The following is a 15,987-nucleotide window of genomic DNA, read 5'->3' on the forward strand; positions in this document are numbered from 1 at the left end:
CCAGCTTTTATGACAACCTCAATCAGTTCCCTGCCAGTCAGAGGGAGAGACATGAGTTCAAAATGAGATCTCAATTGCATAATCAATGTAAAAGAGCTTTTGAAGAGACACTTTAAATTTTGTCAAGGTTGCTTTGATCGCTGGAATACGTAGTAACACAGTTACAAATCTGTTGCGTTCAATGCTGATCAAATTTAAATGAGACAAAGCCGAGCATCTGTTTGTCGTTCATTTTATTGTTACTGTTTCCTGTCAATGGTATACACAAGGCACAGTTTTAAAAATGCACAGTGGATACGTTTGGGTACCAAAGAAGCTTGAGATGTAGTATATCTAATTGGAGCAATATATTTCCACTTCATGTCAATAGTCAATTTTGAGTTTTATTCACCTTGATCATGATCGGGCTGATCCAGTGCTCTAAATTTAGTCTCCCCAAAGGAGGCAGATAACAAACCACATTTCTTTATTTCAGATTTTAATGAGACAACATTTGTGCACCTTTGCGAGAATGTGCTGAGTTGTGATGCCAAACTGCATAATTGATACTGTATAACCAGTAGAAGGGAAACATCTTGAAGGCTTTACAAAAGGCAGGGAGAAAACATTTAAATCAAGTGTGAGTCACAACACATGGTTATGTGAGACGAAGTAAAAGCTGGTGCATGAAAGACTCCTCAGGAGTCTTGTGTTCATATTTAAGTAGTCCGTATTGGTCTGACGTAATTCCAAGGAAAACCCAGGTGACTGCACACATGCATGGCTAGTGAGCTCGCTCAGGAGGGAGGCCTGCAGCTGCCTTGATGTGCTGCAAAATCTTTTGGGTGGGATTTTTATCATTTAACTCAATATTTGTTCTTTTCAGATGTGTGTCTGATGTCCATTATTCGTGATCTCAAACCAGCGCCTTCATCAAAATAATATTCTCACCCCTTGAGTTGGAGAGAAGCTGACTTAATGAAAGGGAACTGCCTGATGTTTGTGTGGCTGACGTCTAAAATACATGTTGTGGCTCATCTGCCACTTCAATGAAAGCAGTTAGATAATGAAACATATTACTAATGTCACTCAGTGTACAATCTTGATCTTGAAAATTGTCTTTGTTAATTTGTTGACTTTTACATTTTGCTGCTTTGGATGACAGCTACACTTTGCTGTGACATCACAGAGAGCAGTGTGGCAGCAGCAGTTTTCTGCCCTGCGTGAATCATTGCTTATTTACCTGTAATGCTCTTTCATATGCAGCAGGAGAAATCCCACACTGACAGGTACGACACTGCTGTTGACAAGCTGCTGACAACACCAGAGCCCACAGGACAAAACACCTGGCAGCATTCATCATTGTGATTACATTCAAATAAATACATGTATTACGAAGACTTGAAAGTTTAACTTTCCATCTCCAACACATTTTGTATTTTTCAGTGTTTTTGCAGTTTTTCTAGAAAAAACAAAATCAGAGTGAATGATGAATGATTGTGTGTAAACACTATTATACAGTATCACTATCAGATAAAAGCCTCTAGCTATTCCAGCTGGATCTGAGAAATTACTGTAGGTTGATTGTGATTTCTACAAATGATGTAGAAATGATGTGTTTAGTCTACATACCACAACACTATAATTTATATTTTAGCTCAAGGCAAGATTACTGCAATTAACACTCTAGTGGTAGTCATATAATGTGTTATTTGTCCACTCAGGAAAACTATTTAGTTCATTATAGGAAAAGGAAACTTGGGAGGCTTACATTATGATTATCAATGAAATCATTACATAACTAACCATTCAGGAGCAAGTGCCATTTCTGATTTAGTGATTGAAATGTGAGCAAGCAAACACACAAACCTAAGGAAAAATTAACCTTAGATTCACATGTATATTTATTACTACAACTAACGTAGAGTGGATTAGTGCAGTATATCAGTAAAAGACTATAGCACCAGCATTGACAGTCATTGGATAAAAGCTTGCTACTTGCACATTTCCTGGATTATGTTGTCTGGATATATGGCTTTATTGGGGATGAAGTTGACTGAACAGCTGGATAAATGAGCAGGATATGTGTCGGCTACACTGAAAAACATCATACAGGATTGTAGAGGGATCAACTGTTCTTTTGTTGTTGACTGCACATATAAACATATACACACACACATATACATACACATTATATATATATACACACATATACATACACACACACACACATATATATATATATATATATATATATATATATATATATATATAGGTTTTATGAATTTCTACTTCAAAAATCACTGCACAAAACTGAGTTATATTAAATCAACGTGTGAAGAAATATGATCTACACAGCACTGTTTGAGAGGTAAAACTCAATAAAAGACCTTTATGTTTTGCAGTAGAAAACATATGTGATGGAAACTTGTGTGTCTTTTGTTTACATAAAAATGAAAACAATGCAAACCATGATGGTGGTTAGTATCGAATTCAGTTCCTCTGCCCGTAACAAGGGCACAAACTGTTTCCAACAGCAGAAACCACAGCTGGAAGTTCTTTGTGTAATAAAGAAGTGAATCTTCACAGTGAGAAAATGCCAGTGGAAAGCAAATCTGTCTCTAATGTCTGGAGTGCTCTTCAGGTAAGTACCTTTTACAGCCAGCGGGGACGTCCCATATCTGGGATTGGAGCAGATGTTTATGGTCTGATGACGCTGTCTCTTCATTAGCCTTGTTTATGCTGAGCTCAGCGCCGCAGGTTGAACAAGATTACAAAATATTTCTTATTCCCTTCCTCTGTAATACTTGCAAACCTTGTGCAACATTTAAGCATTCCCTTGCCTAAATTGTTAATTATTAATTAATCTACAGGCTGTAATTTTTGCAGGACTGTTGTACAGTTCACATCACATTTATTTAAGTATTTTGTCTATTGGTATCTGTTGCTGGGGAAACTGATAAAAAGGTTGTGCTTCTGTGTGTGTGTGTGTGTGTGTGTGTGTGTGTGTGTGTGTGTGTCCCTGCACACACTGCCCACAACTTTCCTTTGAGTGACTCATGTTCATGAACAATCTTTTTGAGGTGTGAAAAATGTCTGCTTAGTGTGGCTGGAAGGCCAAAACAGAGACACAAATGATGTGCTTGTGAATTTATATTACTTACATTGTGCACATGGCCTTTGTAGCACATGTCAATGGCAAAGCTCAGAAAAGGGAATGCATTACTAGGACAGTAGTGCAGGGAGATGAAAAGAAACACCCCTCAAAGTTGTGTCAAGATCTTTTCAATCCAGTGCCGGATTAATGCAGAAATGTCTAAATGAGCGAGTGTTCTGAGGTGAACCACGGGTTCTTTGTAAACTTCAGACCCGTGCACACAGTTAGGAAAAGGTGTGTGCTCATTTTAGGGTTTGGACATGCCATCTCCAATCTGAATTCAGCTCCATGTGATGAATCAGGTTGAGGCAGTGAATGAGAACATTCTCTGACTTCATATATACCTTTTCGGTATATATATCGAATACCTTTTTCGCTTTTTCTTTGAAAGCTCTTTACACACGGCTCACATTGGACCTTTACATATGATTTATTGTTTGCATTACTCTCTGCTGCTCTGTTCAAAGTCTCACATTTCAGTGAACACATACTGGCCAGTTCTGTGCATAACAATTATTATAACAATATATTCTTGCTCTGCAGAAGAAGGAGCTCTGTGATTCATGGCCTACAAGATTGATGTTAAAAGTAACAACTGGCAGGTGGTATGCTTACCTTTGCAGCAGAGAAAACTAGTATGAGGAAAACAAAATGTTGTCTGACTAACTGGCTGAAAAATGCATTTGCCTAATGTGATTTTTTTCTCTGTCGTCATAAAGCAAAAAGGCGCCTTGTAAATTATTCAGTGCCATTTGATCAAATGTGAAATCCTCCTAGTCTCGATCCTCTCACACTCTCTCCTTTGAGCTTATTTTTCAGAAACAACAGAAGCACACTGCAGCAATGATGTTTGATTTCAGCTTTGATGGTGCAACAGTGTGGGGACGTTGCAAATAAATACACTCGGACCCTGAAATGAAATGTAAATGTTGCCTGACTGTACTCAGCGCTCATATCAGTTCATTTTTTCTTACGGTCGCAAGGCCTCGGGTAAGACCAGGTCCTGGGGCTTCAGCCCCATAAGGTCTTTGAATAATCCAGCAGGAGCTGAGATGCTTCTCATTAGGGAAAATCTTTATTGATTTCTCAATCTTCTGAAAATCACTGCCCCTCAGCTGATTCTTACAGCTAAAAGTTCCCACATAATTTAGATGAACAGTAGACAACTTAATTATTTAATTCTCCTGAGGACTCGAGGCAACGGCACATAAAATAATATTTTCTATAGCTGTGAAACATGATAGCCTAAATGAGGAAATACATAGTGACTAACTCAAACACAAATGTATTCCTGTAGTCATAGTACTCATTGTTCTTAATACTGTACACAGTCTCCAATGCATTGTTAAAATTGATCTCCTCAGAAATAAAGACACCTTACTTTCACAAACTAATTGGATTCCCCAGTCAAAAAAGAAAAAGATAAACTTTTTTTCGTTTGTTTTCTTTTAGAAAACAAGCTTTGATGCATGTTACAGTCTCCTCTGGGATGAACTCTCACTTGTATCCAAGAATCAAGCAGCTCTTTTCCTGTTTGGTAAGCTGTAAAAAAGACATAAATAACGTCTGATAGGTGAGTCCTAGAACTTAAGGATTTTCAAGAGGCTATTTGTACGTTTTTTCTCCTGCAGAACATAGTTTTTTGCCAGGAGCAGGTGGTGCTGATTGTCACTTGACAAGAGCTTTAGCCATTGTTGCGTTTACAAGCCAAATGGTTATAATATGTCCTGTGAACATCTCTACGTATTCAGGGCAGATGAAAGGCTACAGTGAGTCGCTATTGGAAAGTGACAAAACGGGCCGGGGTCTAGCAGGTTAGTAGAAGAAAATGAGAGAATATCTTACTTCTTCAGTGGTCTAAAGCTGACACTGGATGAGCACGGTTTCTTGCTGTCATGTTTAAGTGCAGATGCTTCAGGAAGCCACAATAAATCCAATTTAAATGCTCTGTTTTAGATATCAGCACCCTGGAGCTAACAGGACTGTGCTGTACATGATCCCTGGAATTTCAAAGACCACACTTAAAAGGTAAAAGCCATATGCATGTGAACGTTCACTTGCCTGCCATTATATTCTAAAATCAATTTCTCCTACACACAGGATGGTTATATGCAATCTACAGTAGTAAAACAACTTAAAACAAATTAGTCAAAGCGCACAGACATCCGCTGTGCTGTGCAGTGTAATACACAGAGAACTAATTGCTTCCTTCTGTATTTGAGCAAAAAGCCTAGAACCGCAGCCCTTCAAACACATACTACCATCTCATCATCTTTTCGATGCTCTGTGCTGTGAGTTAATGGTAAATGTGTAACTGGTTGCAGCAAGGATAGCTGTTTGTAAGGGACTGTCTTTGAACGGGCACTTTAAAGAGTTAAAGAACAGTCTCATTAGCTGCAGCCTTTCAGAGCTCTGTTCTGTTCTCCAAGACACTGATGAAGGTCGAGCTTAAATGACTCCAGCTCTATGTTTGGGCCAGAGACACCCAGCTTAGCCACAGCTCTGGGAACTGGCTCACACTAAAGATTTACCCCACAATGCTGCTGGCCTAGATAGACACACCAAACACACAATAGGGTGGCTGAGCATAATTTAGAGCAATTCTTTCCTAGGTTGACAAGTCCAAAATTAAAAAGGAGCTTGTCAGCCAAATTAAGTATAAATATATTATGTCCGTGGTGGACACAGGGCAGTTAAATCAATATTTGCCAACATGAACAGAACAATCAGACGCGTGACATGAAGCCTGGAGCTGCTGCGTGGACAGCCAATGTGAGGCAGATGAGTGGCCCTGAGGAGGGTTTGCTCATTTAAACCAAACAAAACCAAGTACTTCCTCATCACACGACATATTTTGATGCACAACTGACTGTCCTTGTGTTTTTAGATTTCACTTCACAGGATTGCAAAACCAATTGTTTTGTCCCTCAGGTTTCCCTGGAGCCAAACAGACATTTGGATATATTCAGAGGTGAGGCATCTTAACTTTGGGATTTCTTTTCTTGTTTTCAAGTCATTTTCATTCCCTGCTAAGCTATCTTAGCCCTGCAAGGATGTCAAATCCTCACACTTGGTGTCCCAGTTACATCCCTCTTGAACATACGCTCTTTCAAGTGAAATTAATCAATCTCTTTATCACTTGGGCAGTGTCATTACCCAACCGCAGAGTGAGAAATGAAAGTGCTAATCGCACAGCAAGTGGGGCTTTTGTGAGGGAAGGCCATGTTTTCCTCCTCAAGCTGCCTTGGAAATGCATTTTCAATTGAATTTGTGAAGCGAGTGGAGGATGAATCGTGAGATTACCTCAAATTTACTTTATAAAGGGAGCATCATTTTTCAATACAGTTTTCCAAATGATTCACTCACAAATATGATGTTTGTATAAAAAATACTGCATGGATGCATCTGGTTTTTTGCTACTTTAACTTGGAAAAATCTATAGTGTGCTTTTTAAGACTCAGTATTCACTGGAGAGCACAAGTGAAGTGTGCAGCTTGCTGTTTATGGAAACCATGTCAACCAGCTGTAACTGCAGCCATAAATCCACCTCAGAACATACTATAACATGATTATTTGCTGTGCAACAATGTCTCATTAACCGTTTCACATTACCACAGCGTACACATTATTATGGTAAAAGTCCTAGCCCTGCTTGTCTGCACAGGGCAGGGGATTGATAATCCATCAGATAGAAGGTATTGTTATGCAAACTGCCCAGCGGTGCCGGCTTGACGGCTTGATGATGTCCTACAGTAGCGCGAGGTTTATGCTCCCAAACAATGTGTGTTAGAATGAGTGGGATTACTTTTTCCACAGAAATAGTTACACCGAAAATGAATGTACATGAATACCGCACAGTGTAGTACAGCAGTAATGACTGTCTGACACGGGTGTGTGTAGACAGTCTGTATATTGGAGTGAATGTGTGGGTGTTCACACATGCAGCATATCCAACTGCATGCACCTCAACAGGGTCAAAGAGGTCTGTTCTATTAAATCCTCTCATTTAGACGGTAAGAAAAATGAAAATATTTCAAAGAATACTAATGAAGCAATCCTGACAAATGTATAATCATTACTACTGCTACTATGATTTTGTACCAGACATGAAAGTTGTTTGACCTAGAGTTTCAGAATTTGAATTGTGATTCACACATTTACAGCGAAGCAGAATAGTTAAATATTTTACCTGCTTTCCATGAGAAATGCTGGTCCTTAGGAAACACAATGTCTGACTGGACTGGAATAGAAAAGAGAGACAAAAGGAGGAAGAGGCCGAGGTAGTTCCCAGCTCGCCGTGTCCACGCAATGACCCCAAAGTCATCTTCTAGAATCATAGTCCAGCCCATTGCTTCCTCTCTTACTCCTGTGGGGAGAACATGGGATTCATCAGTAACTTGCTCATTGAGAGGTGGGCTGCAGGAACCAGAGGAAGAGACTGTGTGTAGCTCTTAGAAAATGGGAGAGGTGGAGAAGGTCGCAGACACACTGAGGCTAAAGACATGTCCCACTGAAACCTCCAGCCCAGAAACATGACATTCAGAATCACCTTCCAAAGTGCAGCACACTGTCTCACATATGAATATTGTCATAGTGCTTCACTCCATTTCTTTTCTTCTTATTATTTATTTTTTTTTTTTTTGTTAAATCCGTCATAAGAGTGGAGTGTAATACCATGCCTGCTTCTTCTCCCACATAGACCAAAAATAATTAGTCAGAGAGGCTTGAGCATCTCAGCATCCCAGGGTAGCTGTGGAAAAATGTATCGAAGGAAAGGAAGACTTTAAGCTTGGAATAATACATGGTATTAGTACCTTTTTATTGCAGCTCATTTATTCCTATCTCCTGCTACTGTGATTCATGTCCTAGGAGTGTTAGGGATTAGTCCTGGATTCACTTGGCCTCTAATTGTGTTGCATCAACAGCAAAATTAATGAATATGGAATTGAATTTGTAACACCTGATGCTTTGAGAGACTGATGTTTTGTGCTCAGGACTGCGGCAATTCATTTTCAAGAAACACATTTTGCTGCACAGTAGCACTCGGGTATTGTGAGATTTGTTATTATTGTCTTATCATCCCACACGGTGCTCTGTGCAGTTTGTCATTCTGCAATCACGGAAGTCGATGCAAAATTTGTAATTGTAACAAATTTCTTTTTTTTTTTTATGTTGCAGATCACTGCGATTCAGTAGGTTTACCACATTTTGTCTTGATAACTATCATATAGTATCTGATGGGAGATTAACTACTGAGCAGACATTTGAGATTATTTACACATGGCGAGTGCTGAATTAGTATTGCCTGATTTCATTCAGGGAAATTAAATTTTGACTTTGCTGCTTTAACTGTGTTTTGGTGGGGGCAAATTCTGTTTAATGAGAATGAATTGGAAGGGTGGAGATGGCTTGGTGCCCGGAAGTTGGATGCCAGATGCCCAGTTTCTGATGGACTGTCCAATTTTTCTATGAGTTTGATGTGTTACTCTATAGTCAAAAGTGTGGTCGCTTTTCTGTCAGAAGAGCTTCTAAACACAAATTCAGGGTTTGGCATTTCAACATACAACTTTTGTTTGTATCTATCCTCAGTACCAATCTGCAGTACGGGTTTCACACACACTACACAAGCACAGGCGTGGAATATTCTGTTTTAAACAACTCACCAACTAGGAGTAAAATCTATGCTGTTTGTTAATAAAGCTGCCTTTTTTCTCCCATACTTGTTGGCCAGAACATGCATTCTGTTTCGGTGAATGAACAGAGTAGCCTGGCACTTATGCAGCCATATGCCAATTAGACACCTCTGGCTGCTGATTACTAGCCAACCTCTCGGGCTGCACTGCTCTGGAAGCCATACCTGACTGCACCCAGATTACATCCTCCCTCTAGCCAGTCTAATTTGACTATTCATGGGACAAGCAGTGCTCTCCATAGGCTGACAGAACATGTCACAACTGATTGGAAAACATGGTCTTGAAGTGAGACAAGCAGTGAAAACAAGCATGACCCAGAGGCATCCGAGTATTGGTTTTTTCTTAAAGTACACAAATGCAGACTTGTGAGATTTTCCTTGTGTTTGCAAAAAGTCAGATGAATGGTTGCTTTCCTTCAAGTCTATCAGTTTGAAGACTTAGTGACAATTGCGTTCACACAGCTCAGGCTTGTGCTCATCCAGTCTGTGGCTGCCAGCAGAGGAGGAAGACAGGCCATCCCAAAAATCTTTAAAAAAAAAAGAAAAAAAGAAAAGCTCTTAAGCAGCTAAATATCTGGGTCAAAGGAACCATGCCAGGCTCTCAGTGGCCACAGAAATCCTGGCAAACAGCAGCGTGGCTCAGATGCTGCTGTGCATCCTATTAGATACTCCGCGATCTGATGGAATGCAATCTGCTCCTCTGTCTCCTGTGGTCCTCGTTTGGGGCTCACTCGCTGGATTCAGAGAGTGAGGACCCTGCAGCTATCATAAGGGAACAGATGAGCAACACTCTGCAGCCTTCCCTTTCACAGGTGGTCACAATAATTAATGTTTGATTGGATCTTTCCAAATGAATGTCAAAAGCTAATTTGGTGTGCCAAGGCTCTGAACAATCACCAAGAGATCCCCCGTCCTCTCTTTAAATAAGCCAAACACCCAGTTCTGTCTGGAGTGGAAACAAAGGCATTTGATCCCAGCCCATTTACCAGCGATGCTCCCCTCTTCCCTGGATTTCCACGCAATTATGTTGCCAACCGGCTAAGTCTCTCTTCACATTCTCAGCTTAAATTCCTGCCCATATCCCTGTGCTCTTCTTTGTGTACTGCATCTGCTACATTCAGGTTACCACAGCTGCAAGTATATTCTCCACCTTGTGGTGCATGTAATGGGTTTTGATTGGGTTTGGAAATATAAAAACAGAAATCCATCCTCGTCCAAACAAGCTGATTTTTTGCAGATGTTTCCATTGGCAGGAGTGACCGTGACAGCATTGTCAGAGATGCAACGCAAAACACAGTTTTGTTTGTGTTCCTTTGATCACAGGCTTATGGGAGCAGCTGCATTCATCTGTCACTATACAGACTTATGTTTAAGAGTATTACTGCCCATCTTCATTTTATTCCTGAATTCTTTTGACACTATGTGCATTTTTTCTGTTCAGAACAGCAAGAAAGACAACATCCCAGTTTAATTGGCTGAACAGATGGTGACAGCTCTGTAACATACAATGTACTGTGTTTATCATTTCCTCAAGGTTGTGTCTCTTTGGGGAGGCAGAATGTAATGGTGTGGTTTTGTGGTTTAGCCATACATTACCTTTAGTTTGTTTGTCATAAATAAAAACCCAAATTGTAAGCATGCACACTTAAATACACTGTAGCTGTCACTGCATGATTTACAATATACACTGTACCTGAGCAAGACGACTGCCAGTCATCCCTTTGGGTGATCTGGTTGGTGCAGTGGCAGATGCTTTTCACTAGTTTTTTTTTTTTTCCCACAGAAGACAGCAGCAGTGAAGAGGAGGCCTCCAAAGACGTTAAGCCTGACAGGGACGGTAAATCAGCTGCGCCAGGTCTTCCGCCTGGAGCATCATGCAGTGGCTTAATCCTGTGTGAATCAATGTGCGGAGGGCTGGGACTGTGTCACACCTCCAGCGGCACTGACTGGTATTAACTCCCTGGCGCTGTCTCAGTCAAGTACCCACCCACTGATGATCCGTGTGGGGTTAGCACGGGAGTCAGCCTGGGATACAGGGTCTGAGGTAGAGGAAGCAAAAAGAAAGAGACACAGATGTGAACATCTGATACTGCTGCAGAGTAAAATCTGACTCTTAACGCAATGACACTGTCAAGATTGTATGTCAATCAATTGCTATCTCGCATTGCAGAGGTTTGCAAAAGCTACAAAAGGAATGAATGGCAGTGAGCAGATGCAGGCGGGATTCATAAAGATGCATGACTTACAGGCAGTGTCCTTTCATTTTATACACTATCAGCACACACTGGTCCAGAGGTACGACTTTGCTGTGATTTATAATCCATTCATCTGTTCTGATGCATTCATTCTACTATTCATCTTCAGGGGGAAAAAATCTCAGGGAAAGTTTCTGTGCATATAAAAAAGGATTATTGTGTTTCCCAAATTTAGACTTGCTGCTGTTGTGAAGGGGAGGGGCAACGTCACTTATGCATCGTATTAGAACAGCATTGGTTGTTGTTTGTGAATTTTACATAAAACTGCAGGGCTCATAGTGATGACTTGTCATTGCCTGCGTCACATTCTGACAGTGATACTAAAGACAAGAGTGCAGTCCATGAGTTTTCCTCTCCTATGAAATTCAGTGATTACCTGTCAACCCTCCAGCCAAGCCTGTTCTGAGAGCTCATCCAGAGAAAACTCTGATTCTATTAACACCTCTTACCTTTGTCTCTCATCCATCCCCACCTCTTTCCTCAGCGGCCCCAGCTCTAAGCTCCGCTCCTTCATTGACCTTCCTGGCAACGCACCTGAATACCCCAGCTCCCAGTGACCCAGACCTTATTTCCCAAGGCTTTTAAGTACTTTGCCTTTCCATTCCATTGTGGCTCAAATTAGGTTCTCTCTGGAGCTGCACATCTCCCCCTACAGCTGGCAACTAACTAAGTAAAAGCCAGCAAATAGGATGGAGGAAAGGGGCTCCTGGTGGATGAAGCAAAATCAATTGCGAACATGTAGTTTCAGATAGGGACAAACAATTCATTTCATCTTTATTCAATTTCAACTTTAGACTTCTATTACAGGCAAAGTGTGCGTGTGTGTGTGTGGTGCTGTTTTACCTCCTCTCATGGATTTCTGCATCTATTTGATAATACAGTAATTACTGTTGTCTACTTTTTCAGGTTTTTATAGTGTTGCTAAACATTTGCAAAGCATTTCTTCGTTTTTTTAAACCTGTGCAAATTGAAAAAGTTTGAGATATTTGCAAGTCGGTACGAAATGATCTGACAAAATATTTGCCTAGCCTAGATTTTTACTTTAAGCAAACGCTAATATGACAACCTGTCGCCTACTATTATGAAGAAAAACTGTATAAAATTCACCAAAGTGAAAATTAATATTTCTTCCCATGCTGCATCACTCTGGGAGATGAAGATATCAGAGAAGAACAGTTTATAATATATGTACCATATATACATATATATAAAAAAAGAAGATATTAGACAGGAGACCTTGAATTTTCATTCACATCTTATGAATGTGTCTCGAAACGAACTTAGTTTTTCATGAAAACCTTGGAAGCATTCAGAGACTCAGACCTTTCCTTAACTCTCTCAACTCATCACCAGAAACAGGCCGTATGCTTTGCAAAGCTCCCAGAACTTGGAAATCACTTTCCCAGACAGTTAAGATGTTGTATGTGGCTGTATCTGAAAGAGAGGGGTATCTCTACTCTGCCAGCACCTCAAACAGTCAGACAGTCCAAGCAGTTGCTCCTGAAGCCAGGGTTGTGAACTCAATCAGCCACATGTTTATCGTTGTGGTACTGCACATGCTAAGGCTCTCTCTGCCTGTCTCCATGTGCTGGGGGTGCAGTAGTATGGCTAGTTAAGCAAGCTGACAGGGTCATAGCAGTGATAATGGCAGGAGGGAACCTTTTAAGTCAGCAGTGCCCACCCAGCCTCAGCACACAAAGATCAGTTAAATGATACCATCCATCTATTCCTGAGTATCCTTTTTCTGGCAAAACCAGGAGGGGGGTGGGGTTGGTCTTAAATCTTTTTAATCTCTATATTGTGAGATTTTCTTTTTTTCAGCTTGTGAATGCTTAGTGAAAACGAATTAGAAATTGAATCATTGAATTAGCTGGCTTTAGAAGATAGCTAAATTACAGTGATAAATTACAAAGCAAATATGATCAGACAGGGTAAATTTGAAAAAGGCAAAAAGTGTGGCACCAGGATGTTTAAATATGGACGAGCTGCAGAGAATCTAATCAAATTAGTTACATCAAATACTATTACAGAGAGGCAATCTTTACTTCAGTACACTTAAGTGTATTTTCATTTGAGTCACAATCCACAAGTCCTGAAACATCAAAATTACCGTATTCCTTGGTAAATGATTAGAAAGGAAGAATCAAAGCAGGCAAAGCTGGAGCCCACAGCTGTGTTGATATACAAGCCGGTGTTGCATGTTACTCAAACTCATCTGATCCGGAATAAGAATCACTGCTCCGTGTGATCGATTGCAGCCTCATGTTTATCAAAACAATACCGGTCAGAGAGAGGCACATTTTCGAAGAGATAAAGTGATGTTCAATGTTAAGCAACCCTGACGTTTAACACAGAACACTTCCATGCATCAAAGCCGCTTTAGGCATTAAAAGGTGTTTAATTTCATAGCTACCGTCGATATTTATGCACCATTTACTCGCTCACACAGTTCCCCGTTCAAAGTGAATCATTAGCCTTTGCAGGAAAATGACATTAATTGATGTGATGCCTGCAACAAAGCTACGGAGCATTGTGTTGTTAGCCAGATAATTCTCACTGAATATTTTTTCTCACGTCATAAATAATTTATTAAACACATGAAAAGGGGTATCACAGAATGTCAAATTAGCCAAGAACAATAGCAGAACAAAAGCTGCAAAATGATAAGGGTTTTTCTTTTTATTGGTATGAACATGCTCAATAAGACTCAACCAAGTCTCCAAGGAAAACAATGGAAAGGGCTTAAGTTGCTTCAGGTGAAAGGACATCTCTAATCTTCCTTACAGTGAATTTTAATTGGTTATGTTTCAGGTAGTTCATCCCCAGTCAAAGTAAAGTAACCACATCCTCTAGAGAAGCTGCGACAACATCTGCAAAATAGAGCAAAAAAGGATTTGGAGCAGAAACAGACACCGAAAACAAATGTCCCTGCCTTCTGAAGCAGAGCTGGGAAATTATTCCACAAAAGACAGAATGAGAGGGATGGAGAGCTTGAAAGAGAAACAAGCCATTTCTGGATAATCGGATTTTGTTTTGTGTGGCTGTTCCACCTGGCCTCCCAGCCCCGACCTCCCCTTCATTAAAAAAGCTTATAATTAACGCAGCACCGGCTGTAATCCTGGTCACTCTGTCTCCCCTTTTCAATTGATAAGAGCGTCTCGTGGGACCGGGGTAAGCAGGTGAGCGTGTCTGAGTCGCGACTGCTGGGGATCCAGAGAGGATTGGCGCCTGGAGAGGGAGTCATCAGAGTGAGTGAGGAGGGGGTTGGGGAGGGGTGGGGTGGCGTGACGGCGTCAGGATTAATTCTGAGGAGGCCTGGTTGCTGAAGCAGTCTGATAACATGGGTCAGCAGTTCCAGAGACACCTGGACCCTGAAGCCACAAGTGTGCCTGTGGAAAATAACTGTTAATGTACTGAGAGCTGTGTGCATTTATCTCTCTGTGTGGGTGTGTTTTGTATGTGTGTGGGTGGGGTGGGGGAGGAGTTGATACCTGCCTAGCCTGCAGAAGATGACCAGAGATGGCTGGAACCTGTAAAAAGTCAATTATACAGAGAGAAAAAATGTGGTGGAGAGGGGAATCATGGGTGAAATTAAAAGCCTGAGTCTTGTGATAAGTGGCGATGATGTGAAGTCTGTTCCTTTTTGAGAATGGTGATCTAGGGTTGTGTAAAAAAAATGTCAAAATGTTCCAGAATGTTGGAGAAAGAAGAGGCTGTGTGTGATGTTTGAGAAAGAGAGCACGTAATGCAGTATTGTAGTTTGACTACTGTACGTTGCTTCTGCAGTTTTCTTTGTAAAAAAAAAAAAAAAAGTGACTGATTGTATTCTGCACATATACATCTGACTACAGTACGCTGATCTATTCATTGTCGGTATACAATAGGTGCTGCACTGTGACAACATATGTAAAAGAACATTTCTGTATGTACCAAATTCACCTATGCCAGTTCAAAGCAGGCTTTGCATAATAGATGTGTACATTTTAGTCTTTAAGGCAGAGTCAAATATTTTTAGATCAAGGCGTAATCGAGACGTCGGAAAGGTATGAAAATAGAAAGTCCGTCAACGAAGCCATAGCAGGTCAACCAGCAGGAGCCGGTGCACTGACAGTCGAGAAACGCTGAAACAAAACAAATTCGGGCTTGAAAACAAAACTTATGACTAAATATATAAATATTTCTTTGTAGATTCTAAGACAAAGCATTAGTTCATGCATCAAGACACCAGTTTTGTATTTTGAGTTATCAAAAACATTATCATTATCATTCCTCCGATCTCAGTTTTAAATGTCACACCATTATGTTCACTTTGCTCAATGACCTTTCCAAACCCATCAACACTGCCAGCAGCACTAATAACCCAGACACGCACTGCTATGTTTCTGTCTCATACTGTGTCGTCTACATATTTGAAACAATGAGACAACTGCTATGCGATGAACTCTTGTGTTTATTAATGTGCTGAAAGTCAACATGCGTGTGTGATGTTATCAATCCAAAGCTGTGGGGTAGGAGAGGTGGTACCAGACATCAGGGATGCATCGGTTTTCACCTCATTCAGTAATATTATAAAATCAGACATTTACAGCACCTGTCCACAAGTACCCACAAATACACAACTTCCCACTGACCATTAGGATGAACGCACACCTAACACATCACACACGAACACACACACACACACACACTTATTTTGACTTTTGAAGTCTCATCCATAAAGTGGGTAAACTCCACTGTGTCAGAGCTCAAAGTTCACATTTTGAGGGATGAATGGAAACAAGTTGCGCTTTGTGCTTTAAGGAGGCACCAAAATTGTGCCAAGTGATAAGAGCTCAGGACAATAGAGAAAAGCTGCCTGAGAGGCTTGATGCTGAGTCTCTAGCCATCTGGATTATCTGAGTGCA

At 40.6% G+C, this 15,987-nt stretch overlaps 1 protein-coding gene across 1 annotated transcript in view; it reads right to left on the reverse strand.

The window, feature by feature from the left end:
• Window positions 1-15,987, reverse strand: part of thsd7ba (thrombospondin, type I, domain containing 7Ba) — a 158,525-nt gene that overhangs the window by 110,657 nt on the left and 31,881 nt on the right. Inside the window, exons 2-3 of the mRNA XM_071497227.1 lie at window positions 10,522-10,867; window positions 7,326-7,502 (exon numbers count right to left, since the gene is read on the reverse strand). Of these exons, the coding sequence (XP_071353328.1) occupies window positions 7,326-7,485 (160 nt within the window). The 5' untranslated portion in view covers window positions 7,486-7,502; window positions 10,522-10,867. The remainder of the gene's footprint in view (window positions 1-7,325; window positions 7,503-10,521; window positions 10,868-15,987) is intronic.

Source organism: Trachinotus anak, unplaced genomic scaffold, assembly GCF_046630095.1.
Source record: "Trachinotus anak isolate AG129_WGS33_773 ecotype Australia unplaced genomic scaffold, CSIRO_AGI_Tana_v1 ptg000001l, whole genome shotgun sequence".
Taxonomy (NCBI): domain Eukaryota; kingdom Metazoa; phylum Chordata; class Actinopteri; order Carangiformes; family Carangidae; genus Trachinotus; species Trachinotus anak.